General features: G+C 43.5%; 1 protein-coding gene across 2 annotated transcripts; it reads left to right on the top strand.

Moving 5' to 3' along the window:
• The first annotated feature begins 221 nt into the window (after positions 1–221).
• On the top strand, positions 222–21,116 carry LOC143808750 (L-threonine 3-dehydrogenase, mitochondrial-like). 2 transcript variants are annotated; one of them, XM_077291711.1, is made up of 9 exons: positions 222–323; positions 12,704–12,886; positions 14,833–14,875; positions 15,343–15,413; positions 16,456–16,605; positions 16,693–16,865; positions 17,935–18,025; positions 18,631–18,900; positions 19,056–21,116. In XM_077291711.1, the coding sequence occupies exons 2-9, from the start codon at positions 12,706–12,708 to the stop codon at positions 19,193–19,195; spliced, it is 1,119 nt and encodes a 372-aa protein (XP_077147826.1). In that variant the 5' UTR covers positions 222–323; positions 12,704–12,705; the 3' UTR covers positions 19,196–21,116. The 2 variants fall into 2 exon arrangements, with proteins under 2 accessions (XP_077147826.1, XP_077147825.1); XM_077291710.1 differs by lacking the exon at positions 222–323 and adding an exon at positions 10,502–10,558.
• Positions 21,117–21,690: the final 574 nt, after the last annotated feature.

Below are 21,690 nucleotides of genomic sequence, written 5' to 3'. Positions count from 1 at the left end.
GGTCACACTAAGCCCCGCCCCCATATCTCCTATTGGCCAACACCAACACACCTCCGACGCTCCCTCCGCAGGCGTCCTCCCCTCATTCGTCACATTCCATTGATGCGTTCGGTGGTGGGCGTGATCTCTGTGGCGTTCTATTGTCTCCGGGATACAAGGGAAACGCCTCCGCCGCTCAGCCAATCAGCAGCACCGTGCTCTGCTGGGCTGAGGTCCACGTGGTTTGTGCCGGCATATAGGTGATGGAATAGTGGAGGGGCTTCTCGTCACTGGGGGCGTATAGACAGTGGGGGGATTTACCGGATTGTGGCTGCATCGCAGAGGTAAGACCGTCAGTGCGGAGTCACAGGTGATCGGGCTGTAATGTGGCACTACAAGTACAAGCATGCTGCACCACGGCTCAGGAGAGGTTGCATGTGACCTTTGCAGCAGCCGGATAAGTAACGGTGCACACCATGCGGTAGTTAACGTGGGCAGAGACAATGTGCATGGTGTGGGCAGCTGGAGGCCTGGATGATGGCTGCGCTGTGGGATATACCGCAGGGGTTTGTTACAGTGTGTCAGTGCAGGTCGGATCTGCAGCCTGGGCCCCTGATCTCTGCTTACACCGGAGATTAATTGTCAGCTTTTCTGCCTCTGGATGGAATCACTGACAGCAAGCAGAGGTCTTAGAACTGGTGGGGGATGGGATTGCGCCAATAAATGTGAAGCTTGGAGACCTTTTTTAAATATTATGGTAATTTTGCTTTATCGTATTGTGTCCTATGGCCGCTGGGAGTTGTGCTTCTTCTATGGGCGGATGCCGTGCGGAGATGCAGCAGAGCCGGGTTTGTCACGGTCACTTCAGGACTCTGCGTTATGTCTTCTATAATGTCCAGCTCCAAGCTGAGCCGGCGAATGACAAACCGGCTCTATGTGCTCCATTCAGTATTACACTTTGGATTTTGTCCTCCATTGCGTACAAGTTTTTCGTGATCCCTATGTTTTTTTGTTTTGTGTTTTTTTTCCAATAATTTGACTTTTTTAAAGTTGCAAATGGCCCTCTCGAGATAGAGAGATATAGATAGATATATATATATATATATATATATATATATCTCATGTGACATATCAAACGTATTGAGAATTTTACAAGAAAAACAATGGTGTGCTTAGTTTTGACGTAACTTTATTTTTTCATGAGTTATTTACAAGTTTATGACAACTTATAAAATGTGTTCATAGTGCTGCCCATTGGATTGTCAATGCAACCCTCTTCTCTCACTCTTGACACACTGATAGCAACACCACAGAAGAAATGCTAGCACAGGCTTCCAGTATCCGTTGTTTCAGATGCTGCACATCTCGTATCTTCACAGCATAGACAATTGCCTTCAGATGACCCCAAAGATAAGTCTAAGGGGGTCAGATCGGGAGACCATGGTGGCTATTCAACTGGCCCACAACAGGTCCGAGCATTCCTACATGAACATGACCCTCTTCCCATTGAAACAAAATTAAAGTTGGATCCAAAATGGCTGACTTCAAAATGTCCTCCATGGTCACCACCCGTCTTGAAAAGTTTTCCCCTCCTATTACTAATGTGCCACAAATGGGAAGTTGATTTCACCAACCATTGCCATTTTATTTAGGTGTATCCATATAGATGGCCCACCCTATGTGTGTGTACACACGCACACGTACACACACACACCCCCATGGGGGTAGGAATGTGAGAAATATTTGCAACTTTTTTTAAAAGATAGAAATAATGAATCAGCATAAATATGTAGAAACCCTAAATTCTGCCCTTAATGGCGAACATTAAAAAAAAAAAAAAATATATATATATATATATATATATATATATATATATATATATATATATATATATATATATATATATATATATATATATATATATATATATAATTAATTTGGGCGCTATGTTTGAGTGTTGCGTAACGTTGTGTGGAGGGGCTGCGCCTGCTCTGGGGCACAGGGCGACCTGTTTATGGTTTCAGCAGGTAGCAGTCGGTCTTATCTGGTCGTCCTGTCACCGGTTTGAGGCGGCATTATTACTGTGAAACCTGACCGGTCTGAACCCTGCCTTACTCTGCGCTACATAATCAGTAATTGAACATTCTCGCAGTTTTGTAATCTTTTTATTCACATTTTTTTAGCAGTCAACAAGCAGGCTAGCTAATAAAATCCCAGCGCGTTCTCCTAAATAAAGACCTCTATTTCTGGTACGTGACAGATTCTAATACTATAATGTTTCTAGAGGGCAGGGAGGAGGTTACTAGAAATTATACACGTGCTTTTACCATAAAGGCAAGAACAGGTAGAACAAGGTGTTAGTAACCTAGTCTGACACAGAAGAATAAAAGATCCGTCAACAGCAGCCTGATGAAGGTGTCCAGTGACAAAGTCGATGGATGGGTTCTCTTTTTTTTTTTTTTTTTTTAATGGTCCTAAAAAAAACTGATGAAGACTGTGCTCTCGGTGGGATAATAATACATGAACTGGACACATAAAAGCTCAAACAGCAGCCTGATGGTTCACTTTTTTTTTAGTAATCCTGAACTGATGAAGACCATGCACTCTGGATAGGTGGGATAATATGTTAATACAGTAATCGGACACACACAAATAGAAGATCAGTCAACAGCAGCCTGATAAAGGCATCCAGTAAGTAGAAGGTTGGGTGCACTTCTTTTTTTTTTTTTTAATGGTCATAAAAGAACTGATAACCTGTGCAGCCGGTGAGAGAATACAGAAATTGGAGACTGTCACGATTCCTGGGGAAGATATCTTTGTCATCGCCGCCACTCACACTAATTTGTCATGAACCGGGGTTGTTTGGTTGCCCCTGGTTCTTTCTGAAGAAGATTTATCTATATCCCAGTTCTGGTTTGGAACTTGCAGCTCTCTGGTGCCCCCTTAACCTCAGGTCAGTCAGGGAACTGCACCTAGGATAATTAGTCGTCAGAAAGGCCGCCTTAGGCTGGTTTCAGACTTGCGTTCCTGTGCGCTGCAGACGGCAGCATACTTCCTCTGTGAAGCTCCGCCTCCTCCCGGCTGCATCCTGCGTTTCCCTGCGTACCTGTGTTTAACATTGGGTATGCAGGGACATGTGTTGTATGCGGATGTCTCCACATGCGGCGATTTGAGGTGTGCGGTTGGAGCTTCACAGAAGAAGCAAGGAGGAGGTACGCTGCCATCCGCAGCGCACAGGAATACAAGCCTGAAACCAGCCTAACTTTGTACTGGCTAATGGGCACGCTGCAGCGAGAGCGATATAACCACTCCCACTCAAGCGGGAACAATAATTATCAACGCCGCCAGTTGCTACAAAGCCTCCCATACGCACAGGACAAATCCGCTGCCACCAGCTCTGATTTCTTACTTGGTAACGGTTCCGGAGCCAAAGCAGATTAGTAGCGTAATTCACTTCAGAGGATGTGACCGTTCGTTATGGAGCAAGGAGAGACAAAGCTAGTAATTTTATATCTTACTCCAAAAAAAGGTATAATGCACCATATGAAGAACTATGGGGTGCATTATACTATGGGAAGTGAATTGTACTACATGGATGACAATGGCGGTGCATTATACTATATGGAGCATTATGAGGAGTGTATTATACTATTTGGAGGACTGAGCAGTGTATTTTAATATATGGAGGACTGAGGAGTCTATTATACTGTATGGAGGACTGAGGAGTCTATTATACTGTATGGAGGACTGAGGAGTCTATTATACTGTATGGAGGACTGAGGAGTCTATTATACTGTATGGAGGACTGAGGAGTCTATTATACTGTATGGAGGACTGAGGAGTCTATTATACTGTATGGAGGACTGAGGAGTCTATTATACTGTATGGAGGACTGAGGAGTCTATTATACTGTATGGAGGACTGAGGAGTCTATTATACTGTATGGAGGACTGAGGAGTCTATTATACTGTATGGAGGACTGAGGAGTCTATTATACTGTATGGAGGACTGAGGAGTCTATTATAGTACAGTGTATGGAGGACTATGGGGTCTATTATAGTACAGTGTATGGAGGACTGAGGAGTCTATTATAGTACAGTGTATGGAGGACTATGGGGTCTATTATAGTACAGTGTATGGAGGACTGAGGAGTCTATTATAGTACAGTGTATGGAGGACTATGGGGTCTATTATAGTACAGTGTATGGAGGACTGAGGAGTCTATTATAGTACAGTGTATGGAGGACTGAGGAGTCTATTATAGTATAATATATGGAGGACTATGGGGTGTATTATACTAAACAAGCAAAATGCTGCCTATTCATCGAGTGATTAGATTGTTTATGTGGGAACAGAGATCCTTGTTCTCAGCAGCACATCGCCGGTGTAAACTGTAGATGTGCTGCTGATAACATGATACTGTATGGGGACAGATTGATCTAATTGTGATTGTTCTGTTCCCTACATTCTTTCTCAGTTGGTGTAAAGAGGCCGGGAAACAAGCGAACGACTTCAGTATTGTCGATCACACTCATTTAGCGGCCTGAGATCAGCGCATGTAAATACAGCAGAAATGCTTCGCAGGGAGACCAGGCAAGGATGATGACAGTTGTAGTTAGCACCCGGAGCCTGGGAATAGCGCTAACTCTACTGCTTTTCCCAGCCGCCAGAGCATTTAATTCTGGTATGTGTAATGATTTTTAGGGTTGATGTCAGCTGTTTAATGTCAGCTGCTATCAATCCCTGGTGTAAGTAATGGAGAGGTGTCTATCAGACATCCCCACTACCAGCCCAGACCTGGCGAGACCCAGCGACTCTGAAGAGCAGTGACGGAAGTAACAATACCGCTCTTCAGTCGCCGAGATCAGCGCAAGACCCGGAATATCTGAAGAGCGGTGACGTTACTGAGTTACTGATGTCACCGCTCTTCAGAGTCACCGGGTCTCGTGCTGCGCAGCGGAACCAAAAGTGGCTGTAGGCAAAGTATATGGAGCATCAGAAAGAGGTTCCACAATCCCTTCATTATCTACGAGATCCAGTTATGTAGGTAAAGTAGCGGCTTTTCTTGGTCCTGCAACTACAAGCCATAAATAGGACTGAGCTGTAATGCTGGATACAGCTGTGATTATATGTTATATAGTCGTGTTACACTCCCCTCACTTCTTGTAACCTACAAGTGTACAAAGATATTATACAGTCACCATGTGACAAGTGGGCCTGTGTAACTGCAAATGCCAGGGCGGAATTTTAGTCCCAGTCCGGCCCTGCGTTGGGCAATAATGTGTCATGACGTCACGGTCTACCCAAGTCTAACAGCTCAGTCAAAAGCAGCTTGACAAAGGTTTCCAGAAAGTAAGTTGATAATAATCCACTAAATAGACACACATGGCCCAATTCATCATTTGCAAGGTTTTTTTTTTTAATCAATTTTTTTTTTTTTGTTTTGATTTTTACTATTGTTTTTTTTTTGTTTGTTTGTTTGTTGTTTTTTTTTTAACGCCAGTTTCATCAATATGGTGCGCACTATTCATTAATTTTTGCACACAGCCCAAAAATTATAATTTTTTTTCTTTCAGTCTTTATCCGGTTTTGCAACTTTTTAACCCCAAAAGTCACCCGGTTCCCAAAATGTTGCAAAGCAACTAATGTAAATAAATTCCCTGCAGTTATGGTGGGAGGTCTGGAGTGGAGTTGCGCCACATTTTGAGACTTAAAAAAAAAAAGACTTATTTCATGAAACATCTGGAAAAGCCACAGGGACATAAAAATAAAAAATAAAAAAGTAAAGCACAAAAGACAACTACTTAAATATGTAACAAATCGTCACTGATTGAGAAGTATTCACGCCGAAAAACTGGCGGAAATGCAATGATGAATCGGGTGCATTATATTAAGCTCAGTCAACAGCAGCCTGGCGGTTTCCCAGTAGTTGACAATGGAGTCTGGGTTCACTTTTTTTTTTTTTTTTTTTTTTTTTTTTTTTTTTTTTTTTTAAACCTACAGATGAGTAGGTGGAATAACAATACCCATAATATTATAGGATCAGTCAACAGCCGGCTGGTCCTGGTTTGTAGGAGGCTCGATCACACTTTCGAGGATCATGACCTGCACTCGTGAGGAATGGGAACTGTGGTCACCAGAGCAGGAGGTGCCGAGCATGGTGTGTGACTGGTGGCAGCGGTCTCGTCCTGCCTAATGATGGGCTGCAGGTAGTGTCTGCCCACTTCCGCTGGATGCCTGCCATATCAGGTAAGGCTATGTTCACATATCACATATTGCGGTTTTACTGCGTTGTTGTTTTTTTTTATGCTACGTTTTTATTGTCTCTTGTGCTGCTAAAGTTTTTAGTGGCCCCCCAAAAAAGCCTTACGTTTTTGCACCAAAAAAAGCGCAGCAAAAACTGATCACTGAGTGTTCCTATGGATGAGAAAAACGCTGAAAGTAGTCAAATGTTGCACTTTGCAAAAATGCAGCAGTTTTTCAAATTGGTCAGGAAAAAAAAAAAAGCCCAATATGTGTGCAGGAGATTTCTGACATCTCATACACTTTGCTGGTAATGTAAAACGCAGCTTATAATTTGCATTACAAAATGCAGCAAAAACGCAACGTGTGAACATAGTCTTCCTCTTCCTCCGCACATTCCGGTTTATCTGGTTGTCTCTCCTGTCTTGGCCTCGAAACCTTTAATCTGCCCGGTTATTACAGGTTAATTATATTCAAGTTTCTGGAATACAGACTGTTCTAGGAGTGGTGGGAAAACACTTTCTTCTCCTATTATATTTATTTATTTTTTATTTATTTTTTTAATTTGGTCATTTAGCAGACACTTGAGTTTCCTGCAGATCAGTGGGAAGGACGGATCCTGTGTACTCCCCACCGGTCGTGAAATGGACCACCGAGAAATATTCATCCGCCTGGAGTACGGAGACTGCAGACAGCGCAGGGTTTCCATTTAACAGCCTGTTCACACAGGCAAAACCCGGCTTAACAATTTTGTATCTATCCACCAATAAATAAATTTTTGCACATAGGTGGAGCTGGATCAGCCATATAATATTATTATTATATATATATATATATATATATATATATATATATATATATATATATATATATATATTTTTTTTTTTGTTTTGTTTTTTTTGTTTGTTTGCACTGACAATTAATCTGTGGATCTGATCCATCAGTGCACATAAGTTACCATTGTTCTAGGTAACTTGAGTCCTGTTTACACAGGATGATGCGCTGCCGAGAACAATAATCTTTTGTGCAGCAGAAAAGATTATTTCACCCAACGAAGGTGCGTTTTGCTCGTTATCGAGTGTGATCTTTCAATGAAAATGCACCTTCAACTCTTTGTAATCAATCTTATCAGGGAAATATCCTTTCTCCGCTTTTGAGCCACTTCACTTTTGAGCCACTTCTTCTCTCCCTGAACTCGCCATTCGATTTATCAAAAATAAATCAATGAATGGACTTCCAGCTCAAGGAGGGATCAGATTGTAGATGCTATTGAGCTCTATGAAGAGGAGAGGAACAGTGAGGCAGAGAAATGTGCTAGAAGTTTCTAGTAAGGGTTATTTCACTCCAGATCTGGATGCACAGCTACACTGCTCAGTCCTTCTGTATAATGTCCCCCTTTCTGCTTCTCAACATGAGCTACATACAGTCAGGAGAGCAGGAATCCCCCCCCCGCCCATATTTCTGTACTGTATATAGAAGACATCATAGTAGCTGGTCTCCACCCCACTAGCTCAGAGAAAATTGAGATAGAATCTGCAAAGGGGGAGAACAGGTGAAAAATGCAGAATAAAAATCATATAATGGTCAGAAATAGCAGACGGCGTCATCTGAGAAGTTGCTTGTAATGAAATGTTCTGTGTAGCGTATTCCTACTGTATTTTTTCCAGGGCTTAATTCAGACATGGCCATTCAGCAGATTACAGCTACTGCAAAATATTATGAAAATATAGATGTTTGGCTGTGATTAAAAAAAAAAAAAAAAAGTAATAATAATAAAAAACATAAAAATAAAAAAACATGCAGAGTCCTATGACTATACTTCCAATATTATTTTCTATTTTGAAGGCACTGTACGTGTTGGCGGATCGGTGGGGTCTGGTTACTGAGACCTCCACCATGCCTTAGCTTGTGCGTGTGCACACACTGGAGTACAGATACAGTAGAATACATATGGCATCCATAGTCCGCACTGAGTGCACGCTCAGGCTGTGATGTGCACGCTCAGGCTGTGATGTACGCTCCTGCCTTCCATGCTGCACACTTCTCTGCCCTCTTTTGAGCAATTGGTGGGGTCTCTGGATCTGCAGCCATGTGAAGTCCCTGCAAAATAGTGAAAAATGCCTAAAACTCCAGTTACTCTAGATGTTGTCACACCTTTCATTAGGTGAATAGACCTTCATTCTTTATAAATTCCCCCCTTATCTGCCGCCTTCCAGCTAAATCTACCGACTCGTTTCATTATAGTCCTATTGTCTCAGCCAGTGGAGTAATTAAGTAATTATAGGATTTGTGCTAAGCTGGTGTAACATGCAGGTACTTGTAGTTCCATAGTTAAAGGGGTTGTCCAGGACCAACACTGATGGCCTACTGCCAGCACAAGGACCAATGCAACACCTAATGGTGGCAGACTATGGCCTCTATGGGGCCTGTTACCCTGGGGGGCCCGACATGGATGCAAATACAGTTTTAAGCAGTCAGCTCCCAGTTCCATCAATCTCCCTGTGCATCTCAGCTCTGATGTCTCAGCACAGCAGACTGTAGGGGCCGTCATACTGTGCATTGGGGGGGGGGGGGGTCATCTTACTGTACGTGTGGAGGTTTCATACTGGGCATGGGGGGAGACTGTGGGGTCATCTTACTGTACGTGTGGGGAGTATCATACTGTGCATGGGGGGGACTGGGGGTCATCTTACTGTACATGTGGGAAGTATCATACTATGCATGGGGGGACTGTGGGGTCATCTTACTGTACGTGTGGGGAGTATCATACTGTGCATGGGGGGACTGTGGGGTCATCTTACTGTACATGTGGGAAGTATCATACTGTGCATGGGGGGACTGTGGGGTCATCTTACTGTACGTGTGGGGAGTATCATACTGTGCATGGGGGGACTGTGGGGTCATCTTACTGTACGTGTGGGGAGTATCATACTGTGCATGGGGGGACTGTGGGGTCATCTTACTGTACGTGTGGGGAGTATCATACTGTGCATGGGGGGACTGTGGGGTCATCTTACTGTACATGTGGGAAGTATCATACTGTGCATGGGGGGACTGTGGGGTCATCTTACTGTACGTGTGGGGAGTATCATACTGTGCATGGGGGGACTGTGGGGTCATCTTACTGTACATGTGGGAAGTATCATACTGTGCATGGGGGGACTGTGGGGTCATCTTACTGTACGTGTGGGGAGTATCATACTGTGCATGGGGGGACTGGGGTCATCTTACTGTACGTGTGGAGGTTTCATACTGGGCATGGGGGGGAGACTGTGGGGTCATCTTACTGTACGTGTGGGGAGTATCATACTGTGCATGGGGGGACTGTGGGGGTCATCTTACTGTACGTGTGGGGAGTATCATACTGTGCATGGGGGGACTGGGGTCATCTTACTGTACGTGTGGAGGTTTCATACTGGGCATGGGGGGAGACTGTGGGGTCATCTTACTGTACGTGTGGGGAGTATCATACTGTGCATGGGGGGACTGTGGGGGTCATCTTACTGTATGTGTGGGGGGTATCATACTGTGCATGGGGGGACTGTGGGGGTCATCTTACTGTACGTGTGGGGAGTATCATACTGTGCATGGGGGGGACTGTGGGGGTCATCTTACTGTACGTGTGGGGGGTATCATACTGTGCATGGGGGGACTGTGGGGGGTCATCTTACTGTACGTGTGGGGGGTATCATACTGTGCATGGGAGGACTGTGGGGGTCATCTTACTGTACGTGTGGGGGGTATCATACTGTGCATGGGGGGACTGTGGGGGTCATCTTACTGTACGTGTGGGGAGTATCATACTGTGCATGGGGGGGGACTGTGGGGTTATCATACTGTGCATGGGGGGACTGGGGTCATCTTATTGCATGTGTGGGGAGGTGTCATGCTGTGTTTTGGAGAGTGAAACCACTAAGGGGGGGGGGGTTAATATTGCCGAAATGACTAAGTGCCACAATATGTCCCTCTCCCTGTGGCTTTAATGTTAGGCACTATGCCCCTGTGTGCTTACACCCATGAGCTGTGACCCCAATGTATTTATTGACTTTTGTTCTGTTGCCCCATGATTATGTCCGCCCCTGGATCCCAGATGATTCAGGCCCTGGGTGTCCTAGGAGTCCTCAGCTGATGATGAGCCCTGTGTGGTTGTAATGTGCAGCTCCTCTCCTCTCCACCCTGCTCCTGTGACGTAGGGGACAACTCCTACCCCCTCTCCTCTCCCCATTGGTCACATTTGGAGGATGTGTCCTATAAAAGGCAGAGCTGCTCATCTGGGCAGGCAGCAGACACCAGTGAGGTAAGAGGAGGACGGTGCTGCAGCCTCTACTTCTTGCAGGTCACTTTTTACTTTTTGTGTTCTATTGTATGACTATGCAATGTGTATCAAGCCTGCTCGGATCCTTGGAATGTAGTGAACCATCCCTTTAATTACTGCTGCAATCTAATTTGGGGCTGCAAAGAACCTCAAACTTGCGCAGTTAACCCCGCCATCCCACCCCTGAGACATAAGGGGCTGCTCGACAGGTTATTTGCAAATCTGGCATCTAATCTCTGCTTTCTGGAGTGCGGTCTTCTTTTTTTTTTTTTTTTTTTTGGGGGGGGGGGGGGGGGTGTAGGGCGCGTTCACACCTGCATCTCATCCAGCCTTAAAATACAGTATCGTTGATGTACAAGACTGCAGACTCAGCTCTGCTTCATTTACTAAGGATTTCCTCCAATGATGTGCAGTCATGGTCCCGGTCCTGGCTCCTATGGAAGTAGCTGGTTGTTGCTTTTGGGTATGGACGTGTGCTGGTCCCATTGACGCAGTTGGAGTTGCCCTTTACTATTGCTCCTCCTATAGTTCTTCCTGTACAGAAATAGCTGGGATATGTTCCTCTTATAGACCCTGCTGTCACGTAGACCATTCATGGTCTATTCCTAGAAAGCCCTATGGGGTCACGGGGTCTTGGAATTTGTTTTCTGTAAAGATCTGAGATGATTGACATGGAACTTTCGTGTGGGATCTATACATTTTACTAGAAGATTCACTTGCCCAATCGGCCATACCTTGGAAAGTCCTAGTAATCACATACAGGATGTGTCACTTATTACTATATAATTGTCGTCTAATTCTACAGCTTTCCAGTCTTGCGCAAAAAAAAAAAAATGGAAACAAGAAATTTTGAAACTCCTTAAATTCTCTTCTTCCTTCTTGTCAACATCTCTGCTTGACGTCAGTGAATGGAACCCTTCCTATTTACACCCAGTGAATCCTCCTTCTCACAGCTGAGTATTTGGTACAATTGTATCCAGTCTGGACCCTCTTGTTCCATTTTGGCTGCACTGATACATTGTAGCAAACTAATCCTGCAGAGCGAATACATCTCACAGCTGAGTATTTGGTAATAGTGTATCCAGTCTGATTGATACATTGTAACAAACTAACCTGGCCGGAGAGTGATTTGTATTCCTTGTAGCAGCTCTTCCCTGTGAGATATTTTGGGTCTGTACAGATTTTCAATAAACAAGATTGTTTCTATTCACTGACGACAAGCGGGGCTTTATAAAGTGATTCCCAAAAAATGAAACGTAAAGTATGTTTGAAAGTTGTAGAATGTTTCATTTTGTTTATTACTATTTGTAAACCTAAATCTATAGCGCGTGATTCTCTCGCTCCGCGTCCCATGTTTGCACAGTAAATAGAATAAGTACTCCTAACATAGTGACGGGATGCCATTCTAGCTTGTAGGACATGCTGGCACCTGTAGTTCTAGAACAGCTGAGAACCCAAACCAGCCCGTGTAATGCACTCCAGGATTGCCAGCTGTCCAAAAGTTCCCATATGGTCCATAAAAAGGGCACTTTCATGTATATATATCACTTAATGATTTTTCATGTTTTATGGCTGTGTGATTGGTTTGCTTGTCGTTTTTTTATTATTATTATTATTATTAGTTTAGATAAAATGAAAGTCAAGTTGGCGATGTATAAATTCCTGGTATCTGTGTGAGCTGATGTCTTTGTGAGCTGCTTGGGGATTAGGTGACCCCCTATGTGTCCACTTTCCAATTGCCACGCTAGCAAGCTGAGACCAAGAGAGGCGCTTCCTAATTAGCACATTAACTATTCGGCTGCCAAGTGCATGCATTCCGCACATACTATGTATACTCCCATCCTGCAAATGTAACATGCATCATTCATCACCGCTGCTGAAATGAAATGGGGGGGGGACCCCAAATTAGAGGCGTTTGATATCAGACAAACTCCGGGTCCCTATCCAGAACTTGTATACAGGGCTACTTGCCCCCTAAATGCCCCGGGGCGGCAGAGACTCTTGTAAACATTTGCAGTCTTGACATTGTCTGTGAGTGTCTGGGTTTTATTTTTTTAATCATCTTTCTGGTTTGTCTTCTGTGTCAGATCCTAAACGCTTGTTATAAACATAAAGCCGTTCCTCGTGCCATTAACCCCTTGTGTCTGTCTCTTTCCTCTCTTCCAGAGATGCCTGTCGTGCGGACGTTAACGAGGACGGTGAAGCAGGTGCTGCGGAGCCCTGTGTGCGGATGTCAGACTGTCACCTCTGTCCGCTTCATTGGCTTTTCACCCCGGCAGGTGACATCCGATGCCAGCTTCCACTCTGTGTCCTTCTCGGAGGCTGACCACCCTCGGGTGCTGATCACTGGTGAGGTGCCTCATCCTCATCACGTCTCCTGTCCTTCTCTGCATCTGCATGTTTCACTTGTCTTTCTCCTTTTTGTCCCCCCCCCGTCTTTCTCCTTTTTGTCCCCCCCCATGCCTTTCTCCTTTTGTCCTCCCCGTCTTTCTCCTCCTTTTTGTCCTCCCCGTCTTTCTCCTTTGTCCCCCGTCTTTCTTCTTTTTGTCCCTCCCCCTGCCTTTCTCCTTATTGTCCTCCCCCTGCCGTTCTCCTTCTTGTCTCCCCCCTGCCGTTCTCCTTCTTGTCTCCCCCCTGCCTTTCTCCTTCTTGTCCTCCCCCTGCCTTTCTCCTTCTTGTCCTCCCCCTGCCTTTCTCCTTCTTGTCCTCCCCCTGCCTTTCTCCTTCTTGTCCTCCCCCTGCCTTTCTCCTTCTTGTCCTCCCCCTGCCTTTCTCCTTCTTGTCCTCCCCCTGCCTTTCTCCTTCTTGTCCTCCCCCTGCCTTTCTCCTTCTTGTCCTCCCCCTGCCGTTCTCCTTCTTGTCCTCCCCCTGCCGTTCTCCTTATTGTCCTCCCCCGCCGTTCTCCTTCTTGTCTCCCCCCTGCCTTTCTCCTTCTTGTCCTCCCCCTGCCTTTCTCCTTCTTGTCCTCCCCCTGCCTTTCTCCTTCTTGTCCTCCCCCTGCCTTTCTCCTTCTTGTCCTCCCCCTGCCTTTCTCCTTCTTGTCTCCCCCCTGCCTTTCTCCTTCTTGTCTCCCCCCTGCCTTTCTCCTTCTTGTCTCCCCCCTGCCTTTCTCCTTCTTGTCTCCCCCCTGCCTTTCTCCTTCTTGTCTCCCCCCTGCCTTTCTCCTTCTTGTCCTCCCCCCTGCCTTTCTCCTTATTGTCCTCCCCTTCCTTTCACTTGCAATCTGTATTGACCACTTTTGTCTTTTCTTTTTCTTTCTCCCCCCCCCCCCAAAAAAAAAAAAAGAAAAAGAAAATGTTAACCTCTCCATTTTTTGTTTCGAATCATTCCTGCTTTAACATATTGCCCTCTTCTGTCTCTTGAGGTTGCCTTTTTATTTTTTTTTTTAAGGAACCTGCTCAATGTACCTGCATATCTAAGTTTAACCAGCAAGTAAATAGTATCAAAATTCTTCCTGGCTCCCCATACTGTGAGCGCGGCTGTAGTCAGCGTCTGGCACTTTGATTACCAGCTTGTTCTGCATACGCTCTGCACTACAGGTCATCGATGTACCTGCCAGGGGGAGTGATTTCAGCTGCCGCTCACTGTGTAGTGATCAGTGCTCTGACTGAAAGTGACCAGGTGCAGGGAAATGCGAGATCATTTTCTCCCTGTAGCTGCTGTTCCAATAAAACAACAAGATGTAAATGTTGTTTACCTGCAGACTAAAGGAAATCTGACTTCAACATGATGTAGGAGCAGAGACCCTGATTCCAGTGATGTGTCACTTATTTTACTGAATGCAGCAGTTGCTACATTTACAGCAGAGAACACTGTGGCTATAACAGAGCTCGGAATACTGAGCTGTGTATAACCCCGCCCACAACACTCATTGACTGTTTTCTGTGTACAGTGTTAGGGGCGTGGTTGGACCAGGATCCACGAGACGCCTAGTCCTGCAGTGATAATCTCTTGCTGATAAAACACTGATTTATATTGAAAGATCAAAACACAGCACAGTAAGTGACATATTGCTGGAAATGGGTCTCTGCCTCTAAATTATGCTGCTGTCAGAATATATAGCAAAAACCTGCTGACAAATTCACTTTCCTCTATTATATCTTTTCTCTCTCCAACACTATTTTTTTTTTTATTCTTCCCTGCATTTTTCCAATTGATTGTCTCCTGCCATTCCTTTTCAGTTGCCTTTCGATTGTCTCTGCTGTTTTGTGCCATCTTGGGTCATACGTCTAAAATCCATTGTGGGGTGGGGTTCACATATTTAATGCTTGTGTGTTTTTCGTTTTCTTTTACAGGAGGATTAGGTCAACTGGGAGTTGGACTTGCTAAACTACTGAGGTACGATCATTGTACTCCGGCTGTTACTGCCCTGCATTAGATGGCAGCCAATTAGGTTTACAGCGATGCCATAATTATAGGCTGGTTTATAGCTCCGCACATGTTAGAACATTCGAAGACCAGCCCTACGTGGCATCATTTTTAGTCTGGACTGGTGAGAGAAATCTTAAGGGTTTCCCAAAGTCCAAGATCACAAACAAATCGCAATTTTTTTTTTTTTTTTGAGACAGCGCCACACCTGTCATCAGGCTATATGTGGTATTGCAGCTGAAGTTAATAGGGCTGAGCTGCAATACCAGACATAACCTGTAGACAGTGCTGGTGCTGAAATGTTTAAAGAAATTACATTTTGAATTTTTTTGCAATCTTCTTTAAAGTCTCTGTGACTTAAAGGTACCCTAGGCGATCATGTATTTCTTGTATTACAGTCTCAGTCAGTAGCTGAGTTTTTCTTTCTTTGGTCGCAGGAAACGTTTTGGCAAAAGCAATGTGATCCTCTCCGACATCCGAAAACCTCCGGACAATGTGTTTCATAGTGGTAAGTGTCCATCATTGGTGTAAGAATATAATAAAGCTGTGCAATATAGAACCGTGTGGAACACCAATGGATCATGGGTCGGGCTTACAGGGGCGGTCGGCTTTGAATGATCCCTTTTTGTTAGGAGGGTCTCTGAAAATAAAAATTGTAAGAGAAAAATTGAAAGGAGCGGATTTTTATTCGGTGGTTATACAAGGAGCGGAAACATAAGGAATCAATGAGTGATAGCCGTTTCGCATAAACTAGGCTTCTTCTGGCGTTTTTTTTTTTAATACAGAAAAAGCATAGTTTACGTGAAACAGCTGTCACTCATTCATTCCTTTAATCCGTTGTTATATCAGGAATGAATGCATAGGGAATGATTGAGTGATAGCTGTTTCGCATAAACTAGGCTTCTTCTGGCAGCTCTTCTTCCAGAAAAAGCATGGTTTATGTGAAACAGCTGTCACTCATTCATTCCTTTAATCCATTGTTATATGAGGAATAAATACATAGGGAATGAATACATAGGGAATTAATGAGTGATAGCCGTTTCGCATAAACTAGGCTTCTTCAGGCTCTTCTTCCAGAAGATGCTTAGTTTACGCGAAACAGCTGCCACTCATTCATACCTTTTAATCCATTGTTATGAGGAATGAATATATAAGAAATGAATGAATGATAGCCGTTTCGCATAAAATAGGCTTCTTCTAGTTCTTCTTCCAGAAAAAGCTTAGTTTACGCGAAACAGCTGTCACTCAAAGCCGAATAAAGCGTGGCTCCTTTTCCAATTTTTTTATCTTAACATTTTAATACTCTGCCTTCCCTTTTGGGCTGAGCACTGCCAGATTTGATTGCCCACTTATTCTTTTTGCCACATGTTGCTTCCCGATTAAATGCCGCAGTTTTCAGTTGCTCTGGATAATTTTAAAGGGGGCCTAAATTAAGAAATTGCCCCCTCTATTAGTTGCCAGTAATCACCTGAAATACAACCTTAGATATTTTCCTGAATACACTGAAGATCGGGGCTGAAATGTAACTTTTTTTTTTTTTCCTTTTTTAGGACCTTTCATTTATTCCGATATATTGGACTACAAAAATCTCCGTGAGATTGTGGTGAACAATCGGATCACCTGGTTGATACACTACAGCGCCCTGCTCAGTGCAGTCGGTGAAGCAAACGTTCCTTTGGCCCGAGCGGTCAATATAACTGGTAAGATGGGTGCAGAAGTTGGTCCCGAATTTAGGGACGTAGCCTCCCTGTATAGATGGGGCTAATGTAAAGTCGTCTTGTCCTCAGGCCTGCACAATATCCTGGACATAGCTGCGGAGCATGGGCTACGTCTGTTTGTGCCCAGCACCATTGGGGCATTTGGACCAACCTCGCCAAGAAACCCAACTCCTGACCTTTGTATTCAGAGGCCGAGGACCATCTATGGGGTCTCAAAAGTCCATGCGGAGTTAATGGGAGAGGTAAGAAGCCTTGGTTTTTTTTTAAAGGGGCAAATGGTATTTTGCCCATGTTGCTTTATTTCAAGTACATTGCCCTATCTTAAAAATCAATGCACGAGGAATCTATCATGGAAGTCTCTTCTCGTAGAGGTATTGTTTGGAATATTTTTGTTAAAAAGTCCTGGAGATATTGCCAGACCCAGCCAAATTCCTACTGTATCGCAAAAGACTCCGGTCAGTGTGAGGGCCTCTAAGAGAACGCCACCAATATCCACCATGTTAGATCTATGGCTGGTGAATGGCACCTACATTTGATGTATGCTCTCTCCGAGCCAACTCGGTGCCCTCAGCAAGTCGAGGTTATGAAACACAGGGTAAAGAAGCTTAATGGGGGCTTCTTCCCAAATAAAATCGGTATATCACATTCCTGTCCATGGGACCCCGATTGGCTCTCTATGGCCTATTTAGATTCCTTCACGTACAGCGTCGCTTTTGGCCAAGCCTGAGAACACAATGATGGCATTGTTAATTAATCAACACGTCACCTTAAGTCTGGGGATGATTTCAAGATGAAACAAACCTGCAGCGCTTGAAAGTTCACGGAAAAGTCACTAAGGTGATGGACGCCTGAACTTGCCGCCTGAGGCCATGGCCCTGATAACATCTTTCCCTAATAGGTCATCTCTTATTGCATAGATTGTCACCAGTGACGGTAAACTGTTGATTACTCATTTACGTTCGTGAAGGTCATGCCGATTCCCCGGTACGATGCCTTCCCATTGATTGCACGGGCATCAATTCAAGTCTGGCCGGCAGTCCATCTTGTGAAATCTGTCTGGTGATGCTCAGATGGAACTGGCAGCATATTTTCAGGCCGGGAAACTGTCTATTTACACCTTCCTCCCTGTCGACCATCTTTCTGATGATTTGGCAGATTACTAATGTTCGCATAAACCTGTTAATCCAGGGAAGAACCCCGTCCAAAAAAAATGAAGTCCGGCTGAGAGCAAAGACTTGAGAATCAGGCCAAGAAGAGGTTATTGAAGTCCATACTGGACAGGGATGACCTTTTTCTTTTTTTATCCAACAGTACTATCATTACCGGTATGGCCTGGACTTCCGATGTCTCCGCTATCCTGGCATAATTTCTGCTGATTCCCAACCTGGAGGAGGAACGACGGGTAATGACCGATCTCTCAGAATAGTCAATGCTGTAGTGCAATCCAGAGGACGTTTGACATATTATATAGACATGTTGGCAGGTTTTGATTGGTGGAGATCACTGATCGCTGAATAGGCGTAGAAGGGTTCAGCCAAAACGGTGGTTCTTTCCAATCGTAGACTGGTTCATCTGCTATCCATGCCCACCCGAGAAGATCAGTTACTGACTGTGAGATCCAGAGCTTTCCTGTCTATCTGTTGTAATCTCTGTACCTCCCACCCTTCAAAACTTGAGTTGTGAATTTTCTGATAGTGTCTTTACACTTTAAGTATGGATCATCTTAACTTTTATCTTGACTTCTGATCTTTGCATTCATCATGAGGCAGTGGGGTCAACTCTTCTAAGAAGAGCAGTTTTTCTTTCCAAAATCAATCTTTGTCCTGGGGGTGTCTGGTGGTTTCTGCTGGACCTTTTATAGGCTCAATTTTTCCTCACCAGAGGACTCTCTGGTCATTAGTAGGGTAATTTAAACCCACTTGATGAGTGTGGAAGATTGGAAAACTTGGAGATGATCTTCTCAATCCAGTAGCGAGACCTCATCCATATGTGTTTTTCTCCATGTAGACTATGCAGTCCAGATATTCCACGATGCCATGAAAACCGGTCGATTTGTCTGTAACTTGAAACCGGACACTCGTCTGCCAATGATGTACATTGATGACTGTCTGAGGGCAACGATGGAGGTGCTGGAGGCACCGGCAGAGTCCCTCACCATGAGGACGTACAACATCAATGCCATGAGCTTCAGCCCCGAAGAGTTGGCCCAAGAAGTGCGGAAACACCTGCCTGAATTGGAGGTTGTGTACAATATGGATGCTATCCGACAGGCCATTGGTGAGTACGTGGTCTAGACCACTGGTCCCCAACTTGTTGTGACCTGATGAGGGTGGTCTTTGTAGAAGGGTATAGCTCAAAAGACTGAAAGCCTTGTACCTAGAAGCCATAACCTAGTGGATCTCCAGCTCTAATATTTCCTCCTTGTCTCTCAGCTGATAGTTGGCCGATGAACTTTGACGACAGCAACGCTCGCAATGACTGGGGCTGGAAACACGAATACGACTTGCCAGAACTGGTCACCGCCATGCTGGGCTACTTGAACCCTGAACGTCTTGCTGCCCAGGCCAGCTGATTTCATCTTGGGGAAACCTTATTTCTCAATGCGTCATTGTAGTGTCTGTCCTACCATCTGGTGTACGATGCCGATACAAGTGTTCATGACTCTCAACATCTACTGTTACCACTTATAGTCATCCAGTTCATGGAGGAAATCTTTAAAATTCTTCATCATTAGAAGTCTTCCCATGAGGCCAGTGTATGGAACCATGTTTTATTACTTGAAGATGTGGATTTTTGGGGTCAGTGTAGGGTTATCGGACTTGCGCCTCCTTCAGTTGTCTCATCCTAAATTCTATCCCCTTGGTAGACTTCTTATACAACTGTTGGGTGGCTGCATGTTACTTTCTGCTGAGTTGCGGAAACCAGGTGCTAAACTGTAACATGAGTAGGTATGTAGTTATGTTGCTAGTTAAACCAATGGGGGCAAGAAACATGTCAGTGGCCAAAATGACCCAACGAATGGACCCCAAGAACAGAGTTAACCAAACATCTCCATTAAAATCCATATTGAGGTCCCATTGGTTGTGATTCTAGCCCTGCTCAAAAACTTTTATTTTTTTTTTCTCCCCCACCATAAAATAAGTTTTTAAAAAAACTTTTTTTTTTTAAGGGGAAAGTCATGTGTGGCATGTTTTTTTTTTTTTTTTTTTTTTACTTGTTATAAATTTGCTTTTTTAGAAAACCCTTTTAGCTCTTGACTGATACACACATGAGGCTTTTTGCTATGAGCAAGAAAAATTGATCCATGCAGCAGCTTCATGTGCTCGATTTAAGTTGTATTTTTTTTTTAATCTATTTCATGAGTTCCCATTACATATAAATAACCATTCAAAGTGAATGATCCAGTATTGAAAAACGTTTCTTTGTTTTATCCTTTATTGATCCGATGTTCTTAATGGCTTTATAGCCGTCACAGCACCAGACCTAGAGCTAAACTATAGAATCTTTACTGCCTGCAGTCACCACTAGAGGGAGCTGAGGATCTCACTGCAGACAGGTAATTTTTTTTTTTTTTTTTTTTTTTTTTTTTTTTAGTGTATCTATTTGAAATAAAAAAGGGTTTTTGTTTCTTGTACAGAATGAGCAGTATGGATGTTCTACATTTTTCTTTGGAAATGTAACTTTTATCTTAAGTGTACTATTATTGTAATTTTGCAAATGTAAGTATAAAATTTGATGGCAAATTTTTCATCTCTGAAATTAGATTTTCTTATCCTGTTATTTTTCTTTACCAATCATGAAAAATCAAAATTTCTTTAATTTATTCATTCTTTTTTTTTTTTTTTTTTTTTTTTGTCCCATGAGCAATATATATAACTTGGGGTTGCATCGGTTACTTGATTTATTAATACTTAAGTATATTACAAACCTGCGCGCCCCCGGCGGTGGCGGCTGTCTGCTGTTTTAGAAAATGACTGTATCAAGGCAATAGAAAAAGATCCAACAGCGAGAGAAGTGCTGAACTAAAGTGAAGTCGTTCCACTTTTATTAATAAAAATTGACCATGATGTATTGGTTACATCTGTAAAATAAATGTTTTTTTTTTTTTTTTTTTTTTTCTCTCCTACATATATTCCATTTATCTCTGATATGTGATTATTTATGAACCAACTGATGTATATGTAAAAAACAAAACCGGGAAAAACGTACAAATCTAATGAACATATTGTATCGGGCATTTGCTTTGCATTTTATCCCCATAAGTTCATGTTCGCCCATAGTTAGTGATGCTGTCAATATTAAAATATGCCAAGAGCTTGTGCTGCGCCGTCTCCGGGGTTCAGGACTTCTATCCCTACAGCAACAACGACCAATGAGCGTGACGATGATTATAATCACTATTTTTGTAAATGGGACATGGATGTGTTTTTTTTTTTTTCATTGTTTGGTTGTAACATAGCAGGAATGTGTTTAATAAAAAATGTAAGTGTTCACTGTTTGGGTGTTTTTTAATAAAAATAAAATAAAAGGGGGATGGAGAAAAAGTTCTCAAATGTTTAAAAATACCTGTAAGACGAAAAATCTGATAATCGTGGGATCAGTGGAGGTTTATTTCCACACCCCACCGCTCGCTCCACCACACGCTTACACCAAGCATCAGTCGTCCTGGTATTTTTGGCTGCGGCAGCAGAGGATAGTATTTCTAGAGGAACACTTTGCTATTGACGAGGCGTTATGTGAGCACACAGTATGTGCACAGCGCGGTTCACATGTTTGGTTTACCACCGTGTCCCGGTGTGACCTTCTTGCGGAAGTAGATGCCACGCTGTACTGAGGAATGGAGATGAAGGAGGTCATTTTAGGTGACAAAAAATGAAACCTAACAATCTGGATACTTTTAGTTTTGCTCTAAAAGATTTTTATTTTGCAAAATATGAACTAGACTGAAGCCATCTCAACTGTCTTCTTTGATTCGTCATCCGTAAGTTCAGACGTCAGAAAAAAAAAAAATATATATATATTTATTTTTTTTCTATATATTTGTTTTTTTTAAATCATTTCGTATCA

This window comes from Ranitomeya variabilis, chromosome 2, assembly GCF_051348905.1.
Source record: "Ranitomeya variabilis isolate aRanVar5 chromosome 2, aRanVar5.hap1, whole genome shotgun sequence".
In the NCBI taxonomy this organism is placed as follows: Eukaryota; Metazoa; Chordata; class Amphibia; order Anura; family Dendrobatidae; genus Ranitomeya; species Ranitomeya variabilis.
Note: the sequence above shows the minus strand (reverse complement) of the source record. Positions and strands in the feature narration are given on the sequence as shown.

Coding starts and splice junctions, on each gene's coding strand:
- LOC143808750 (XM_077291711.1), top strand. CDS start 12,706: ATGCCTGTCGTGCGGACGTTAACGAGGACGGTGAAGCAGGTGCTGCGG. Junction 14,876..15,342: donor GGACTTGCTAAACTACTGAG/GTACGATCATTG, acceptor CTTTGGTCGCAG/GAAACGTTTTGGCAAAAGCA. Junction 18,901..19,055: donor TGCTATCCGACAGGCCATTG/GTGAGTACGTGG, acceptor CTTGTCTCTCAG/CTGATAGTTGGCCGATGAAC.